General features: G+C 36.0%; 1 protein-coding gene across 1 annotated transcript in view; it reads right to left on the reverse strand.

Moving 5' to 3' along the window:
- Positions 1 to 839: 839 nt before the first annotated feature.
- The window catches only part of lamc3 (laminin, gamma 3), a 90704-nt gene continuing 71420 nt past the window's right edge, over positions 840 to 20123 (reverse strand). The window contains exons 13-28 of the mRNA XM_067406359.1: positions 12047 to 12244; positions 11567 to 11818; positions 10859 to 11012; positions 9502 to 9644; positions 8880 to 9058; positions 8285 to 8477; positions 7121 to 7362; positions 6943 to 7019; positions 6722 to 6856; positions 6367 to 6619; positions 4315 to 4458; positions 3976 to 4078; positions 2991 to 3193; positions 2528 to 2671; positions 2159 to 2258; positions 840 to 1727 (exon numbers count right to left, since the gene is read on the reverse strand). Of these exons, the coding sequence (XP_067262460.1) occupies positions 1477 to 1727; positions 2159 to 2258; positions 2528 to 2671; positions 2991 to 3193; positions 3976 to 4078; positions 4315 to 4458; positions 6367 to 6619; positions 6722 to 6856; positions 6943 to 7019; positions 7121 to 7362; positions 8285 to 8477; positions 8880 to 9058; positions 9502 to 9644; positions 10859 to 11012; positions 11567 to 11818; positions 12047 to 12244 (2771 nt within the window). The 3' untranslated portion in view covers positions 840 to 1476. The remainder of the gene's footprint in view (positions 1728 to 2158; positions 2259 to 2527; positions 2672 to 2990; positions 3194 to 3975; positions 4079 to 4314; positions 4459 to 6366; positions 6620 to 6721; positions 6857 to 6942; positions 7020 to 7120; positions 7363 to 8284; positions 8478 to 8879; positions 9059 to 9501; positions 9645 to 10858; positions 11013 to 11566; positions 11819 to 12046; positions 12245 to 20123) is intronic.

Here is a 20123-nt window from a genome sequence, read left to right on the forward strand (position 1 = left end):
CAAATATTGTATTGTATTCAGCAGCTGCAAATATTGCACTTTTTTATTTACTTTCATGCTCTTGTTAAAATGCATATTTATAGTATTTTTCTTTTCTCTTCTTTGTCATCATGATGTTATCAGCTTATATCTGTCATTTTATCTTTGCTCTGACCTGCGGTCAGAAACATTTAATTTCATGCTGTTACCAGGGTGGGTTTCTATAGACAGATTTTAATATTGTTGCTTCCAAGCAACCTACAACATCTGGTTCGACAGCTGTTCTCAACAGCTTTAAGTATTGTATTTTGTGTTAAAACTTGTGTATCAACATTAAACATATGTAGCTCTGTAACTGATCACTAATAATTATCTGTACAAATGAATGCAGGTTTGATTTTGTGATGCAATATGGATGTGTGTTATAGTGGGAACTGTTAATTCTGGTTTTCTGTTTTTGACAAACAGTTCCCTTTGTATTGAAATAGAAGATAAGCCAAGTGTCCATAGTCTTCGGTTCAGTGGGGTTAAGAACAGTTAAACCGTATTAGCTCAGTGAATGGGTCAGATAAGAGATGAAAAGCTCAGTCTTCACAGGAAGCAGCTAATACAATAAGCCACAATACATCAAAAATGAAAGTAAGCAAACAATAGCCACGCTGGCTCCATGTTGATAATATATTCCAAATAATGGAAAATTGTAGCTATTCCTTTTGTAACTAGAATTAATGAACAGATGGATAATAAGCACAAAAATAAATATTTAATATGCCATGTTAGATATTAAATAAGTAATAGGTTGCATGTCAACAGACTCACAAGTAAACAAAATGATGTTCAATGTATTGAAAGCAGCGTGACACACAATGTTTATTTGATCTTGATTTACTGGCTTTAAAAACAAATTCCCAGTTTTCAAACTCATGATCAGCACAGTGTACAGCAACCAGATTAATTTGTGTGGATGGCACCCCCAAGTGGCCAAAAAAAGGACCATATCTTTACAGGAATGGCCATTAGTTAATGTAGGTTAATGTATGGGAAAATTGTATATTACTACAGTACATTGCATGCAAACTTCATAATATCAAGTCTGCAAAACATCAATATTCAAGCCTAATTTCAAAGTTATTCTATATAGAAGCACAGTTAATGATCACGCTGGCATTATGCTTGACTACTGATGATTTAATTCAAAGTGCTAGTGTATAAATGCCATCACCTGCATTTTGGACTTTTTACCACTAGAGTAAATAAAGCCACTCTGTCTTCCCAACAAATGAATGTTTATAAAGACAATTTACATTTGAATGTGTTATTTATATGTTCAGTTTTGCTTTTATATTAGACACAGATGAAAGAGGAATGTAGAGGGTTGTTCCTTTCCTTGATTTCTATTACTTTCCATGTTTTAGATTTTCTGAGGTGACTAACTTGAGCTACTTCACTGTCCCTCTAAAAGACTAGATAACTGATAGACTTCTTCCTCCCACCAGCTCAGTGTCCTTTTTGTGGGCATGCTTTGGGCAAGTTTTGGGCAATGTCAGTCAGACTGTCTCTTTCTTCTCGTATGTCCTGCAGGTTCTGTTTGAGATTTTGCAGTTGTTTCTCTTGATCATGTGCAGCACTGCGAAGCCTCTGGATCTTTCCGGTGAGAGACGGACTCTCCACAGCACCCCGAAGAACATGAAGACGGGCTGCCGTCTCATTCAGGATACGGTCATAGTTCTCCAGCACTACATTAGCTTCTGCCAACAGAAATGGGAGAAGAGTATGATTGAGATTATTAATTTATTGGAAGATTACTTTTTTTTCATCTTTTTAGAAAAAATAAATAAAAATAAAGATAAAACAAAGCAAATCAAAACAAAATATATACATAAAAACACATTGAAAATAAATAAAACAGCAGAACAAAGCAAAAAACAACAACAAAAAAAAAAACAGAACAAAACAAAACAAACAAAATCCATCCTTCAAATAGCTTTCCCTATATAGGGTTATGGGAATAAAAAAATAATAATAAAAAAAGAAATAAAAAATAAACAAAACAAAATAATAAAACAAATAAAATACAAAACAAAACAAAAATAAAACAAAACAAATAAAATTCATCATCCAAACAGCGTGTATGTAGGGTTGCGAGGATAAAAAATTTTTTTTAGGATTGTGAATTTACCCAGTTGTTTAAGAAGCAGAGTTAGTGTGTTTGTAAAGGACTCTAGCTGACTCTTGGCTGTCTCCATGTTGTTTATCATATTCCTTGAGGAAAGCATGTCCTGAGGAGAAATGGCACATCAACATCATGGCAATGCAAATACAACCTCCTCAGTCACCTAATCTGGACTTTGCTTATCAATATCATGTTTAATACTTTTATGGTATAGTTTTTCTCTGGCATGTACTGCAGTGTCTCAAACCCCCTAGACAGACCAGCAGTACTGAATGTCCTGCAGAAGTCCTTGTTCTAATAATAATGACATTGAGGTTCTAGCCAACTGGACAAACATTGGCAATTCCACTATCAAGTTAAAGCCAAATTGTTTACCTCCTCTGCCTCCATGGTTTCCTGTTTCAGCGCAGCTTGGCTTTCCAGCTCAGTCAAGCGCTCCAGGGTGGTGTCCGCAGCTGAACGCAACTGTCCAGATGCATGTTTTGCCCGTTTCCCCTGTGTGAGTGACGCTTTGGCATCCTGTCATGAATAAAAGCATAACGGGTCTTTCAGTTCTCATCAGTTCTTGTTTCAGTCCAGTTTCCTCGAGGCAATGCAGTGTTTATACACATCTTGAGGTTTAGGGACTTGATTTGATTAAATTGCCTTTTACACAACTTCTATAACCACAATGTGATTAACAGAATTATCTATAGCATAAAAATGTTATCAGCTAATACTTTGACTGAATGCCTTGCTTGCTTGTTTGTTATCTGGACAGAGACTTTAGCTAAACATGACTGACAAATATAACTGTTTAAGTGTTTGTTGAATGCAAGTGTACTTCAGCATAGCCTACTTTAGCCACTGCATCTGCAGACTCCTTGGCTTGTTTAGCTGTGCTGCTCGCAGCCGTAGCGTTCTCCACTGCAGGTTTGATCATTTTCTCTGTCTGCTTAACTCTTTTTTTCACGTCCTCCAAGGTCTTTTCTTTCAGCATCTTCTCTCTCTTCAGATACCCTTTGCTGAGTGTAGGCAGCTGAGGCCAGTCTTGTTCCATGTCTACAGCAGAGAACATTATTACAATGTAAGTACATTATTTTAACATCTTCACATGTTCTTTCTACCATTGTACACTATAATTTAAAAGTTTGGTAGGATTTTGTAATGTAAAAAGAAGTCTCAAGTCTCCTTGTTCACTAAGGCGTCATTTATTTGATCACAAATACAGTAAAATAGTAATACTGGGAAATACTGTTATTATTGAAAATAACTGTTCGATTTTAACATATTTTAATATGTCATTTATTCCTGTGATAGCAAATTTGAATTCTCAGCATCATTACTTCAGTCTTCAGTGGCACATGATCCTTCAGAAATCATTCTAATATGCTGATTTGATGCTTAAGAAATATTTATTATTATTATTATCAATGTTGAAAACAGTTTGCTGCTTTAATATCTTTGCAACAACCACGATACCTTATCAGGATCTGGATTCTTTGATGAAAAGAAAGTTCAAAAGAACAGCATTTATTTGAAACAGAAATATTTATGACACTATAAATGCTTTTACTGTCAATTTTGATCAATTTAATGCTTTTAAATTAAATTGCTGTATTTCTCAGTCCTTGACTCTACCATATTAGTCTTTATACCTCTAAATTTCTCTCATTTGTTCATTATAAATGCTTAACTTTCATTTCAATTACCTCCATTGCAGTATGGTTTATTATACTTTACAACTTAAAAATATTCACTTCTGTCAATTGTCATACTTTGAAAAAAGGAGTCCATGTATCAACAGCAAAAATATGAAAGAAGTATAAAGCAGAAACGGTTACCTTCCAGATCCTTCTGTAGAGATAGGATCTCCGCCTCAACCTCTTTCCCTGTCACCACAGAGGAGACGGCTGACACCTTAAATCCCTCAGCCACAGCCGTCAGCTTCAGATAAAAAGACAAAAGATGCATCTCATTACACTGTCTTTTGGCAGGAAATTGTCATATTTGAATTTGCTTTGAGCTGAAAACACATCACTGTTGTTTTTTCTCTCATGCTTTAACATTTCCCACCAGACTCACTGGCAGGAGGTGCTAAAATTCACAGGATGAAAGAACTGCTAGACCTCTAATTACTAGGACATTTTTTATACTTCATTGTTAGTGCAGTGAGGCTTTACCTCTTTGAACTCTTGCATAGTTTTCAGGTGTTTTTCAGCACTGTCCACATGAGGCTGAATTTCCTCCCTGGTCTTATTTACCATATGCTCTTTGGACTGAACAGAAACTTCCAACTCAGTTGTCCTGTTCATGAGGTCCTCGTGCTGAAAAGAATATATTCACATCATCATATATTTTTTCAAAATATTTTACAACAAAAGATACAAACAATGGACAAAGATCTTTTGATATGATATGATATGATATATATATATATTATATATATATATATATATATATATATATATATATATATATATATATATATATATATATATCATATCAAAAGATATACACAGTACAGTCCAAAAGTTTGGAACCACTAAGATTTTTAATGTTTTTAAAAGAAGTTTCGTCTGCTCACCAAGGCTACATTTATTTAATTAAAAATACAGTAAAAAACAGTAATATTGTGAAATATTATTACAATTTAAAATAACTGTGTACTATTTAAATATATTTGACAAAGTAATTTATTCCTGTGATGCAAAGCTGAATTTTCAGCATTGTTACTCCAGTCTTCAGTGTCACATGATCCTTCAGAAATCATTCTAATATGCTGATTTGCTGCTCAATAAACATTTATGATTGTTTCCAATGTTGAAAACAGTTGTGTACTTTTTTTTTCAGGATTCCTTGATGAATAGAAAGTTCAAAAGAACAGCATTTATCTGAAATACAAAGCTTCTGTAGCATTATACACTACCGTTCAAAAGTTTGGGGTCAGTAAGAATTTTTATTTTTATTTTTTTGAAAAGAAATTAAAGAAATGAATACTTTTATTCAGCAAGGATGCATTAAATCAATCAAAAGTGGCAGTAAAGACATTTATAATGTTACAAAAGATTAGATTTCAGATAAACAGTGTTCTTTTGAACTTTCTATTCATCAAATAATCCTAAAAAAATATTGTACACAAATATTTTGTACAATTGTACACATTAAATGTTTCTTGAGCAGCAGATCAGCATATTAGAATGATTTCTGAAGGATCATGTGACACTGAAGACTGGAGTACTGATGCTGAAAATTCAGCTTTGCATCACAGGAATAAATTACTTTGTGAAATATATTCAAATAGAAAACAGTTATTTTAAATTGTAATAATATTTTACAATATTACTGTTTTTTTACTGTATTTTTAATTAAATAAATGTAGCCTTGGTGAGCAGACGAAACTTCTTTTAAAAACATTAAAAATCTTAGTGGTTCCAAACTTTTGGACTGTACTGTATACATAATATAATTTTTTATATAAATATATATATAATATAAAAATATATATATATATATATATATATATATATATATATATATATATATATATAAAACCTTGTAAAAACTTTTTAAAAACATTGCCTATTAGCATTAAAAGACACAAGAAGACATTTAAATATTTTCGTTAGATTATGCTAAGATCACTTATTTTCCTTACAAAACACACGGTTTGACAATATAATAATGTTTTGAATGCTTCTGAAGACTATTGCCGTTTGTCATGTTGTGGTGTCAAATGATGACAACAAAGCGACAAGAAATTCTGTCATTAATTACTCACCCTCATATCGTTCCAAACCTGTAAGACTTTCGTTCATCTTTGGAATGCAAATGAAGATCTTTCTGATAAAATCTGAGAGCTTTCTCACCCTCCATAGACTGCCTATGCAACTGAAACTTTGATGCTTCAAAATGTTCATAAATAGATTGTAAAACTAATCCATATGAATTGAGTGGTAATTTTCTGAAGAGACATGATCACTTTATATGATGAACAGATTGAATTTAGGCTTATATTCACACGTAAGTTTCAGTTGCATATGCAGTCTATGGAGGGACAGAAAGCTCTCAGATTTCATCAAAAAGATCTTCATTTGTGTTCCGAAGATAATCGAAAGACTTAGGTTTGGAACGACATGAGGGTGAGTAATTGGCAGAATTTTTATTTTTGGGTGAACTAACCCTTTGGCATCGATAGCAGTACCACAATCTCTATCGAGACTACATAGACAAACCTCTGTGAATTCAGGATCCTGGGTTGCTGTGACATCTGTTTGATTAAGCATCTGTGAGAAAGATGTTATATTGGATTCCTCTACTGTCCGGGTGAAATTGCCATCCGTTCTGCGTAGTTCTGATAGTGAAGCGGTGATGTTCTCTAAAATGGCGGCTATCTCAGAGTTGTGCTTTTGAAGTGACAGGTGTGTCACTAAAGTCTCATTAACCTCAAGAGTCAGATTCTCCTTCAACTGCTGCATCTCCTCTAGCCTTTCAGACAAAAATAGATATGAAATAAGTTATTAAGGGCCAATACCTAAAGAACTGCAAAATGCGCTTGATGAATACAGACACAAACATAATGTAACTCACTTCTCTGTGAGATCTAGTACATGAGACTCTGTGGTGTTGTCTTCTAGTAGAGTTATCAGCTGTGAATAGGTTCTGTTAGCCATTTTAAAGGCCTCTTCTGCGGTCTGCTCTATATGAGCTGCCATCTCTTTGTGACTGTTAAAAGAAAACATTGTAAACCATGTCACATCTAAAAATTATACCTACATTAAGACAGATTTTTAGTCAACATTTCTGCTAACCTTTTCACTAGCACCCCAGATTCGTTCACTATGACATTCCATTTGTTTGATTCTTTAGGGATTACTGAAGGGATTACCTGAGAATAAGAGAAGCACAGAGACATAAAAAGCCTCCATTAAAACACGTTCTCTGGTCAGATGGATTAGACACTCATTTAATTGATCTGTGCAGACTCACCATGCTGTTAAGGTCAAGAGTCATCTTCTGAAGCTGGTCCTGCATATTTAGAGCAGTGGATAAAGTGTCAACAAGCTCTTGACACTCATTTTCATCCTTTAGAGTCTTTCCTTCCTCTGATTCTTTTCCACTGTCTGTCAAATTGCAGTTTAGCGCTGTTGCGATGCTACGCAGCTGCAGCTGTAAGGTCTGGGCAGATGTTTCCAGCTGTGAGAACTGCTTAATGAAGGCCTCACGAGCCTCTGCATCAGAACATCAAACATCAGAACATCAGTGTTGCATCAGCAGTGAGTTTCCAACAAAACGACTGTCACTGGCAGAAGCAACAAAGCTGAAACATGGCACAAATTTGCATGTGCATACAACAATAAAATCCCACTTTGTTGATATGTTCAACATTTGTCTTTAATAAAGTATGTTAAATTGTGACTGTCCAAACCATACTGGACAAATTTGTTTTAGATAAGATTTGCATTACCGCTCAAAAGTTTGGGGTCAGTAAGATTTTCTTATGTTGTTTGATCAGAATATTGTGAAATATTGTTACAATTTAAAATCTATTTTAAATTTCTTTTTTTTTTTTTTTTAAACTTCAGTGTCACGTGATCTTTCAGAAATCATTCTAATATGTTCATTTGGTGCTCAAGAAACATGTCTTATTTTTATCAATGTTGAAAACAGTTGTGATGCTCAATATGCTTTTAGGATTCTTTGATAAACAGAAAGATTCAAAGAACAGCATTTATTTGAAATATACTTTTTTTGTATCAGTGTAAAAGTTTTACTATCACCTTTGATCAGTTGAATCCATCTTTTCTGAATAAAAGTTTAGTTTATTTTCTAAAAAATCTTACTGACCCCTTTCGATGGGTCAAGTTATAGTATATTATTAGAATAGTTCAGCCCTTATAGGTATTTTATCATTTAATGCCATTTAAAATATATTTATAACTAAACATTGTAAATTTTAAGAACAAAAGAGGTTAAAGGGATGGTTCACTCAAAAATGAAAATTCTGTCATCTTTTACTCACCCTCAAGTTGGTTCAAACCTGAATTAGTTCAGCAGAAGAAAGAAATTCAAACATGTTTGGAACAAATTGAGGGTGAGTAAATGATGACAGATTTTACATTTTTGGGTGAACTATCCCATAAGTCTTTTCACCTTGAATAGCAAGAAGGTCCTCCAGGGCATTGGGCAAATAGTCTTCAACCTGGTCCTTCTGTATGTAATTGTCCAGGTCATTATGTTGGTGTCTGTGCTGCTGGCGCCCACGATACTGTCTGCTGTGTCTATTACAGTCATAACTGCTGAGCAGCGTCTCCAACTCCTGCAGTCTGGCTTTCAGTTTACTGGCCTGTACACATAACAGTGTAAAAAAATAAATAAAAAATAACCAAAACACATGAAATGAGAATTTAGAGACAATGTGTAAAAGTAGTCATAAAAAAATGGAAAAATCAAGCAGTAAAAACATTTACAGCAGTAAATATAGGTTTAATCATCACGTCTTATTATTGAACCCCACAGAGCTTTGTACAATCATTTAAAGAGCAGAGCTAAAATCAGGCTTGCATTACCACTCATTCATGCTCATTATGAAAAACCAGGAAGATATGGGTCAGGGGAGCCTTCGGTGTCTGAGCAAAGGAACGTAATAAGTGGGTGAGATAACAAGTAATTGGGAACCTTTTAATCTGCTGGGCAACCATTACATAAACAGATCATTTCGCATACTTCATCTCTCTCTCTCACCCACCTGGTCTCTGATGAGACTGTAGCACACAGGGCACTCCTCACATTGGTGGGTCAGGCGGTTCTGGTAGTAGTTCAGTTTACACTTGTCACACTTATAACCGACAAACCCATGGCGACAAGAACATGTCCCATTGTCATGGCACTGCATTGAGGTTGAGCCCATGGGGTCACAATTACATGCTATAGGTGGGAGATTGACAAAGAGAAACAATGACTTTCCAACATTTAAATAGCTATTTGAAAGACACAATGGACAAAATTATGTATGCAATATTAAATATGTATTAATTTCTATACATTTTGATTTAATACTTCTAGAATGGATCAAAACAAAGTATTATAGTTGTAAGTTTACTGAGCTGTTAATTTACTTTTTTCAATTAACAGTTGACTACAAGATGTTGATTATTACGTAGTAAATTAAACAATTTTAATTACAAAATAGTGATTAAAGTTAGTTTAATATTTAAATTTAATATTAGTATTATGTTAATATTCAAAAAAATATTTAAAAATGTAAAAAAGTAAAATAAAAATAAAATTAAAATTTAAATATTAAAGTAAGACTGTTTTTAAAAGGGCAAATCTGACTTGAAAATTGAGTGTTCAGTGACATTTAATACCTCTGCAACCTCTAGAGGAGAAACCGAAGAATCCCATTCGACAAGTGTCACATGACATCCCCTCCACACCTGTTCGACACATGCACTGTCCTGTGACTGGGTGACATGCTGAAGAGGAGGACCCAATAGGATTGCAGTTACACCTATAGAAAAGAAAAAGAGAGTGCAGTATTAATGCAATTTAGTCCTTAGGCTGATAGACAGACAGGAAGACAGACAGACAGACGGACTGGCAGGCAAGCGGACAGACCGACAGGCAGGTAGGGAGGCAGACAGACGGACAGGCAGATAACAGGCAGACAGACAGACAGACAGACAGACAGACAGAGACAGATGGACAGACAGTCAGAAAGGCATACAGAAAGATAGACAGGCAGGCTGATGGACAGGGAGACAGACAGACAGATGGACTGGCAGTCAGGCGGACAGACAGACAGATAAAGAGAGAGAGGCAGGCAGACAGATGGACAGACAGACAGGCAGACAGATAAAGAGAGAGAGACAGACGGACAGGCAGATAACAAGCAGACAGAGAGACAGACAGACAGAGACAGATGGACAGACAGTCAGAAAGGCATACAGAAAGATAGACAGGCAGGCTGATGGACAGGGAGACAGACAGACAGATGGACTGGCAGGTAGGCGGACAGACAGGCAGACAGATAAAGAGAGAGAGGCAGACGGACAGGCAGATAACAAGCAGACAGAGAGACAGACAGACAGAGACAGATGGACAGACAGTCAGAAAGGCATACAGAAAGATAGACAGGCAGGCTGATGGACAGGGAGACAGACAGACAGATGGACTGGCAGGTAGGTGGACAGACAGGCAGACAGATAAAGAGAGAGAGGCAGACGGACAGGCAGATAACAAGCAGACAGAGAGACAGACAGACAGACAGAGACAGATGGACAGACAGTCAGAAAGGCATACAGAAAGATAGACAGGCAAACATACAGGCAGATAGAGAGATAGAGAGACAGACAGACAGAGAGAGAGGCAGGCAGGCAGATGGACAGACAGAGTGGCAGGCAGACAGACGGACAGGCAGGCAGACAGACAGATGGACAGACAGACGGACTGGCAGATAACAAGCAGACAGAGAGAGAGACAGAGACAGAAGGACAGACAGTCAGAAAGGCATACAGAATGATAGATGGGCAGACAGACAGACAGACAACAGGCTGGCTGATGGACAGGCAGACAGAGAGACAGACAGACGGACTGGCAGTCAGGTGGACAGACAGACAGATAGAGAGACAGACAGACAGAGATTCAGGCAGACAGATGGACAGACAGACGGACAGAGAGGCAGGCAGACGGAAGGCAAGCAGACAGACACATCCCAAAACTTACATCTCACAGCCCAAGCCTGGCTGCAAGTTGAAGTAGCCAGTTTCGCACTGTCCACAGTCTCTTCCTGCCACATGACTCAGGCAAACACAATTTCCTGTATCCGGGTGGCATTCATTCAGGGAACCTGATGTCCCAGCCACATTACAGGCACAAGCTGAGAAAGAGAAATCCACAACCTTACAATGCAAAATACCCAGAAAGTTATGCCAACAATTTTTTTACGAGTTACAAAGAATTTCAGAAAAATCTTCTCACCCACATGATGATAAATGTTGTATAGCTCACGCATAAAATGTTTTTTAATGTCTACATTCTAATGAGGCATGAAACAAAGTAAGTTCTTGAAGAAGGATAAAATGCTTAATGTTGCTGAACATCTAAAAAAAATGTCATCTCAGTTTTGAAGTGTCAAAGCACCACTGAATCTGATGCTGTTGTTCTGTTGTTTTTATACTGAGCTAATGATATTTTCTGTCTCCTACGCCTTCGCATTTGCATTAAGTATACATATATATATACAGTATACATATTAAGCCATTTTTCATTAACTGGCTTCCACATTGTAGGTAATTTCAGATTTTACTTTACTTTTGGGGTCAATGTAGGCAAAACCTCATGATACACATTAATACTTCCTGTAGCATCCTGACCTGTAGATAATCAAATGTCTTCATTCTGTGCAACATTCATGTTTTAAATGACACTCACGTTTGCACTTTCGCTCTGGGTTGGGTTCATTGGCCAAAGCGTTGCCATAGTAACCTGATCTGCATTTTTCACAATGGTCCCCAGTCGTATGTCCCAGGCATTTCAGACAGCGTCCAGTCATGTGATCGCACACGCCCACAGCGTTGGGATCCACGTTCCCATTACACTCACACATCACACAAGGCTGCACTGTGCCACCCCAGCCCAGAGGGTTGCCATAGAAACCATCGTCACACAATTCACACCGTAAACCTGGGAATCCATTAAAATCCATTAACAGAATTTATATAATATTTATTGCTGCTCTTTGCGTTTGTGAATTGGACACAAGCATCTGCTAAATGACTAAATGTACATTTATCTATAGTGAGTGCATAATGTACTTTAACTACTAATGTATTTACTTATTAATTCTGAACTGAGTATTTGTATGTCAGAATTATGCAAATAATTTGTGCACATAAACTGACTGCAACTGACCCCGTTGGCCTGATGGACAGTTGGTACAAACCACATCCCCCATCTTTGGCACCTGGGCGCAGGTGGTGCGATCTGGACAAGGACAAGGTAAGCAGACGCCTGGGCTGCCAGTCAGTGCTATGAGTGCATTGCCATAGTAACCATCTTCACAATGCTCACAATAACAGCCGGTGGTGAAGTCTCTGCAGTCACACACACCTGCAATAAAATACACACAAAGAAAGCATATACAACATGCACACAAATAAAATTACAATCCTCTTTTGATTAAAAGCACATTCATTCATCAGATTCATTGAACCTTGCACACCAACACATTGAAACTCAATGAATACAATATGAGCTTCTAAAAAAGCAAACACTGGTTCACTGCAGAAACACCAGGGTGTGAGCATCACGTGTCAACTTATCGGCTCAGACACGCAGTTCAACGCTGTCAGTGTCAGCAAGAAAACAAGCCAAAATATGCCATTGGGCAAAATGCTGGGCTCCATTTGGATTCTGTCGACCTGCCCTGTTTTCAAAGAGATAGTGAGAACAGTTAAGTGGAGATTTACTAAACACAAATACTAAATAAAGAAAAATACATATTTATATAAATAACAAAAATTAATAAATATGAACATGAACACATAAATCAGAAGTATTATAAATATATATATATATAAAAATGATACAAACAATATATAAAATTATACATACTTTTTGTATAATATATATATATATATATATATATATATATATATATATATATATATATATATATATCACACACACTCCTCTCGACTGTTATCAAGGAAAAGCAGTGCACTACCCCTCTAAAACAGCAGATGGCAATATACCATTACATATAATGTGTGTGTGTGTGTGTGTGTGTGTGTGTGTGTGTGTGTGTGTGGGTGAGAGAGAAAGAGAGAGAGAGAGATTGTGACCAGTTGGTAACTATGTAGCTTGACTGTATTTGCTCTAAAACCACGTTTCTGAAGCTACTGAAGACTGTCCATATGTATCTGTCTTTGAAATATTTTTGATTATATTTCAGTGGTAAGAACGCAATTCAAATGTAATTTATTATTTTTTACCAATAAGAAAATAAAGTTCAAACAAAATCTCCAGATATATGTTCTATCAGATTATTGGGCAAAGGACTTTTAATTTATAATATATAAGTATTTTGGTTAAAAGAACCTCATGCTTGACCTGTGTGTGTATGAAATATGTATAGCACACGAGATGAATCGTAAAGCATCTTCATGAAGGACAGGTATCCAGAAAGATCAAAGACAATAACACCATAAATAACACACTCTAAAACGCTTAACATGCATTCCAGGAAAAAAACCCTCTAAAATTACTAAATTGAATATTAGCCCTAGTGCTGGAGTTCCCTATTGACAGGGAAGAGACAAGTCACCAGCATAACAAAAACAGAAAGACATCAATGATAAAAAAAACAAAAACCTAGTGTTAAAAAAGCTCTGTGCTTAAAGCAACCGATCAATGCAAAAGATGCCTTCAGAAACATGTGAAAAAAAAATGATTTAAACATTCAGATGGTTTAGATAAAAGCACAATATTGTGTGCAGTACAAGTTGATGGTGAAAAACAACTGTGTCTGTCTGTCAGTGAGGTCATGCGGAGAAACTGGCACTCTGTGTGATTGCTAATTTACACCTATCAATCAGGTAATCACTTCATTAACATTTAAGGACAAAGACTTTAGACTCCTGCTGTCCCTCAAAAGCACTAAATGAGAAAATTTGTAAGGTTAACACTAATAGATTTAATAAGGTTTCACTGAGAGAGGTAGTTGGGTGCTTTAGTGCAAAGAGAGAAAGAGATAGAAATAACACAACTTTAGAACTGTGTAGCAATCAGTGTTGGGGAAAATTAATTTTAAAAGTAATGCATTACAATATTGCGTTACTCCCTAAAGAAGTAACTAATTGGGTTACTTAGTTTTTATGGCTTGAATGTTTGCTTTTTAACAACAAAAAAACAAAAGTTTTCGGCAAATGTAAAGGCCCTTTCACTCCAAAAGTGAAATGAATAAACCTCAGGCTGAAGAAACTGCAAATTCATGCCTGTAAAGTAGAGGGCGCAGCTCAAACAAACCTTACAGCTATGCTGCTATTCTGGACTGCAGAAGAATAGATGGGTTCCTGTGCAACGTCATCACAGAGATGCCCGCGCAACTAGGGGGCAGAAAATACATTCTGATAAAAAAAAGTTCATTTCTTAATATAATCGGCAAAGTCCGCGCTACCTTGGCTTCCAAAGTAATTGATGCTAGCCATTTCGTAACTGTCACACGCCTAGCTAGCTGTCACAACGTCTCATGTCTTGTACAGTATGTTTACAGTATCAAATTTCTTTCAAATGTGGGGGGTTGTGTGTAGCCTTGTCGTAAAAATTTAGGATAGAAAGGCTCAACAACCAGGTAAGTTCATAAATTCAGAGGGTATGTCAGGATTTTATGATTAGCCAACTTAATTGGACAATTTCATTCAGAGACCTGACTAACGTTATAACTTAGCCTACTAGTCAACTGTTGTTAGCTAACGTTTTACTTAATGTTATATTAATATGCAAATGAAACACAAACAAACAGATCCAACTCTGAAATGGCAGTTTATTATAGAGTCAACAAGAATTTACAAACAATGCGAAATCTACGTTAATTACAATGGTTGATTAACGTTACAATCTTCTACAGGTGTTTTTCTGTATAGTATGCTTTATTAGTATATTGTTTACTAAGTTTGGTCTTTTAATGTCACTGTCTTAATACATTAAGCTACTTTAAGCATTTTCTTTATGGGAGAAAAATGCTTAATTAAACATGTTGCGTTCATATTATTGGCTCATCTGCTTTTCCTTACATAGTATGCTTTATTAGTTTGTGCAGAATTTGATCTTTTAATATCACTTAGTAGGCTACATTAAGAGACGTTAAAGGGTTAGTTCAACCAAAACTGAAAATAATGTCATTTATTTCTTACCCTCATGCCGTTCCACACCCATAACACCTTCATTCATCTTCGGAACACAAATTAAGATATTTTTGTTGAAATCCGATGGCTCAGTGAGGCCTGCATAGCCAGCAATGACATTTCCTCTCTCAAGATCCATAAAGGTACTAAAAACATATTTAAATCAGTTCATGCGAGTACAGTGGTTCAATATTAATATTATAAAGCGACGAGAATATTTTTGGTGCAACAAAAAAACAAAATAATGACTTGAAAATGAAGTTGTACTTCTGATGGTTAAGTGTGTCCCTGACTTAAACAAAGAACAAAAAATCCAAGTAACTTGGATTACTTTTTTTGAAAAAGTAACTCAAATATTGTAATGTGTTACTTTACTAGTTACTTGGAAAAAGTACTCTGATTACATAACTCGCATTATTTCCAACACTGGTAAAGATGCACTGATATAGAAAATTATATTGGGCAGATCGTAATAACCACTAATTATTTACAGTATATTCATTAAAAGCCATTAACAGTAAACTCTAAATGAAAAACATACTTTGCACCAATATAACAAAGAATAATTCGAATGTGTTATATTTGTGAATAATATGAATTGTATGTACAGTACTGCACACACACCTCAATCACAGAACACATACTGCCTTATAAGCCAGTGTGTCATCACTGTGATTTAAGAGATTTTGACTGCCATTAGAGGATCCAAATCAGAGACAGAGAAAGAAAGTAAGAGGAAGAAAGTAACAGACAGATGGACTGAGAGATCAATAACGGGAACCAGTGAGTGATAACTTCAATGAAAAGCACCTTAGTTCATAAGGAAGTCTGGAGTCTTTAAAGAAAGACGGTAGGGGTGTCTTTTTTTTCTGTCTGATTTTATAAGCAGCTGGGTTCGGCCGTGTTCCTCTTCCTCAGTTTGTTTGTTCTGCTGAATTAGATTTAGGAGGCATTTTATTTTCAGTCTTTGGGAGGTCTGGGAACACAGTGTGTGTGCGTACTGCGTAGGCATATATGTCTGTGTCGGTCTGACCTGGAGGAAACAAAATTAACTCCAAAAGTCTTACTAAAAGAACCACTGCCCTATATATATCACTTCACCAAGACAAACCTGAACTCTAAGAAAGATCAATATCACTCTCTTACACAACAAAACAGCAAACACACAGCAATAACACAATACAACAACACTATGCTATACCTTTGTGTATACTTTGCTATACCTTGGACAAAAAAAAATTGGTCTTTTTATGAAGCCTTTTTTTGCTATTTGAAAATTTCAGTCTTCATTTATTTTAATCGCAAGGAAAAGATTTTGTGATTTTTATGGTTAAAATGAAGAAAGAATATGAGGATGAGAAATGACGCTATCTTTATTTTTGAGTGAACAAAATTTAAGATTTTCAAACACTAGATTCAACCTCATCAACTGTGACAGCATTACATATATTTTTGTGACCAAATTCATTTCATTTCATTGCCCTAGTCATGTTGCAATCCAAAGGCAACAGGCTGATGGAAAAATTTGGACCAGATTCATTCAAATCATAACTGAGAGTTTGAATATGACAGATGACATTCCTGTCAACACTGCAACTGGTGATGAGAATGTGTGCAATACAGCTGAAATGATTAATCACATGACGATTTTCAGCACGAAGAGCCAGTTACACCTGGTCACAAAGGTATAAAGAGAGAAACAGGAGGGAGAACAGGAAGGTGAGAGAGGTTACATTTAATTCTGTTTGAGTGTAAAAGAAATGCTGGCTACCATCTGTCTGTCGGCCTCAGCGGATGTTAAAGTTGCCCTTATGGTAATATGAGACAGATGTGGCAGCTATTGACTGGCAGATGCCCCACACACGCACACACACACACACACACACACACACACACACACACACACACACACACACACACACACACACACACACACACACACACACACACACACACACACACACACACACACACACACACACAGAAGCAACCACTTCTCTGTGCACAGATCAAAAGCTGCTGACTTGGAAGTTGCATTCATTTGCATTTTGAAACAAAAGCCTCCTTATTCCCTCAAACTGCTTCACGACTGACACTGATGTCAGTGATATCAGTTTAACATTCTCTCACAGACAGCCCTTATTTTTTGGCTAATCAATCAAGATTAATCAAGTTAATATTACATGCTGTCCAACTAATGGTCACAAAAGAGCCCGGGTTCATTTTATATTCAAATCAGAAACCTAAATATTCACAGACTCAGCTGTGCTATGCAAAACAGGATGATATCCATGGCCTGAGGTCTGCTGGGATTATCATATCAATGTCTTTATTTGAAATCTTGCATCTCTTCAGGCAAGTTTATTCCCAGCGCCTGACATTTGTACCTCGCTTCTTTCTGAATTATTCACTGCTTTAGGGTGGCTAAATGTCAGCACCTCCACATGGGCCCTTCCTGACTCTTTTAGAGGAGTAAAAATAAAGGCGTCCCTCTCTTTCCAAAAACAGAGGCATGAAAAAGACCCATCCCTGCGGCTGTCTTTTGGGAAAAGGGCACTCTTGACCTGTCGGAATACATCCGTCATAACGTGGTCGATCTCTTTAGAATATTCATTACAGTTTGGTCTACAATACATTAAAGAGCTAATTAGACTAGCATTTTCATTTATGAGGCTCCAGATGGTTAGCCAGATACTTTTTTTTTTTTTTTTTTTTGCAATGACATCAGATGGAATAAATATTTGGAAATAATGAAGCAAAAAAGATTTATTTAAGAGTTTGTATGTTTCTTTATTTATGCTTTGTTTTACTGTCTTATGCAATCGTTACTATTCAAAAGTTTGGGGTCTGTAAGAATTTTTTGTTTTAAAATCTTTTTAAAGGTGCCCTAGAACTTTTTTTTAAAAGATGTAATATAAGTCTAAGGTGTCCCGGAATGTGTCTGTGAAGTTTCAGCTCAAAATACCCCATATATTTTTTTAATTCATTTTTTTAACTGCCTATTTTGGGGCATAATTAGAAATACGCCGATTCAGGGTGTGTGGCCCTTTAATTCTCCTGCTCCACGCCCAAAGAGCACGTGCTTGCCTTAAACAACATAAAAAAAGTTCAAACAGCTAATATGACCCTCAAAATGGATGGCGTGTTCGTCATGCAGCATGTCTAATCGCTTAAGTACAATGTTTATTTTGAAGTTTACATTGATTCTGAATGAGTTTGAGGCTATGCTCCGTGGCTAACGGCTAATGCTACACTGTTGGAGAGATTTATAAATAATGAAGTTGTGTTTATGAATTATACAGACTGCAAGTGTTTTGTCTCCGTGAATACAGTAAGAAACGATGGTAACTTTAACCACATTTAACAGTACATTAGCAACATGCTAATGGAACATTTAGAAAGACAATTTACAAATATCACTAAAAATATCATGATATCATGGATCATGTCAGTTATTATTGCTCCATCTGCCATTTTTTGCTATTGTCCTTGCTTGCTTACCTAGTCTGATGATTCAGCTGTGCACAGATCCAGAGGTTCTGCCCTTGTGTAATGCCTTGAACATGAGCTGGCATATGCAAATATTGGGGCCGTACATATTTATGATCCCGACTGTTACGTAACAGTCGGTGTTATGTTGAGTTATTGTTGGAGGTCTTTTAAACAAATGAGATTTATATAAGAAGGAGGAAGCAATGGAGTTTGAGACTCAATGTATGTCATTTCCATGTACTGAACTCTTGTTATTTGACTATGCCAAGATAAATTCAATTTTTGAATCTAGGGCACCTTTAAGTGTTTCTTTTATTCAGCAAGGACACATTAAATTGATCGAAAGTGTCAGTAAAGACCATTATGAAGGTTACAAAACATTTTATTTCAAGCAATTGCTATTCTTCTAACCTTTCTATTCATCAAAGTATCCTGGGAAAAAAAGTATTACAGTTTCCATAAAAATATCGACATTGATGATAATTTCTTGAGCACCAAATCAGCATATTAGAAAGATTTCTGATGGATCATGTGACACTGAAGACTGGAGTAATGATGCTGACAATTCAGCTTTGTCATCACAAGTTACATTTTAAAACAGTTATTTTAAATTGTAATAAATGTTTTATAATATTACAGTTTTTACTTCATTTTTGATCAAATAAATGCAGCCTTAAATGTGCATAAGAGACCTTTCCGAGGGGTGAAATCAGCATTTTTGGCAGGGTTTGGCAATTTCCCGCATTCCAGGGCCTAAACATCATGTTATTTGGGGTCGCTTCAACCAGCGGACATGAGAAAACCACGGACTTGGCAACACTGGTACAAGTATATTTAACCACTTATGATGTTCTCCAGCTGTCTTCTTCATGATCATTTGAGTGTGCGGTTAAAAACTAGCCTAGAGCGCCATCTGCTGTTAAAAATTAAGCTCCAAATCGATTCGAGAGAGAACATATCAACATCGATCCAGTTTAATTGAATCGAAAATCAATGTATTGTCCCAGCCCTACCTGATACTCACTTGTATTATCTGTGTATGGTGGTATTTCTAAAAACAGAAACTAAGAAGATTGAAAACTCTATTCATTCAATCTTTCACTTGAAGATGTATGCTCACTACTGCAGAGAATATCTTACTAAAGAATATATTCCAGTTATTTGCCCTTGTCCTTTCATTATCTTTTTCAACCTCCTTTTTAAGGTCTGCTTCACTATAGGAACAATGATGACAGTAGGAACAGAGAGAGAACATTTCAGAATAGAACATGCAGAAAAACAGTCTTTTAAATCAATGACTCACCCTTAAAAAAACACATTTTAAAACCTATGTGAACACTGGACATCATATAACACGAAGATCTAAGAATATATTTTAATATAATTCTGTGGTGACCATTCATTTGTGGGACTCTGTGCCGTTTTTCTTTATTTGCTGGTTTTAATTAAGTAAATATCCAGACAAACATCCTTTGCTAGGTGTTTTATGCATTGTAAATTAATTATTTTGCTATATTTACTGATCTAAAATGAATGCACATCTACTTCGCAAAGGATGTGGAGAGAAAGAAAGTGAAAGGAAGAGAGAATAA

Source organism: Chanodichthys erythropterus, chromosome 13 (assembly GCF_024489055.1).
Source record: "Chanodichthys erythropterus isolate Z2021 chromosome 13, ASM2448905v1, whole genome shotgun sequence".
In the NCBI taxonomy this organism is placed as follows: Eukaryota; Metazoa; Chordata; class Actinopteri; order Cypriniformes; family Xenocyprididae; genus Chanodichthys; species Chanodichthys erythropterus.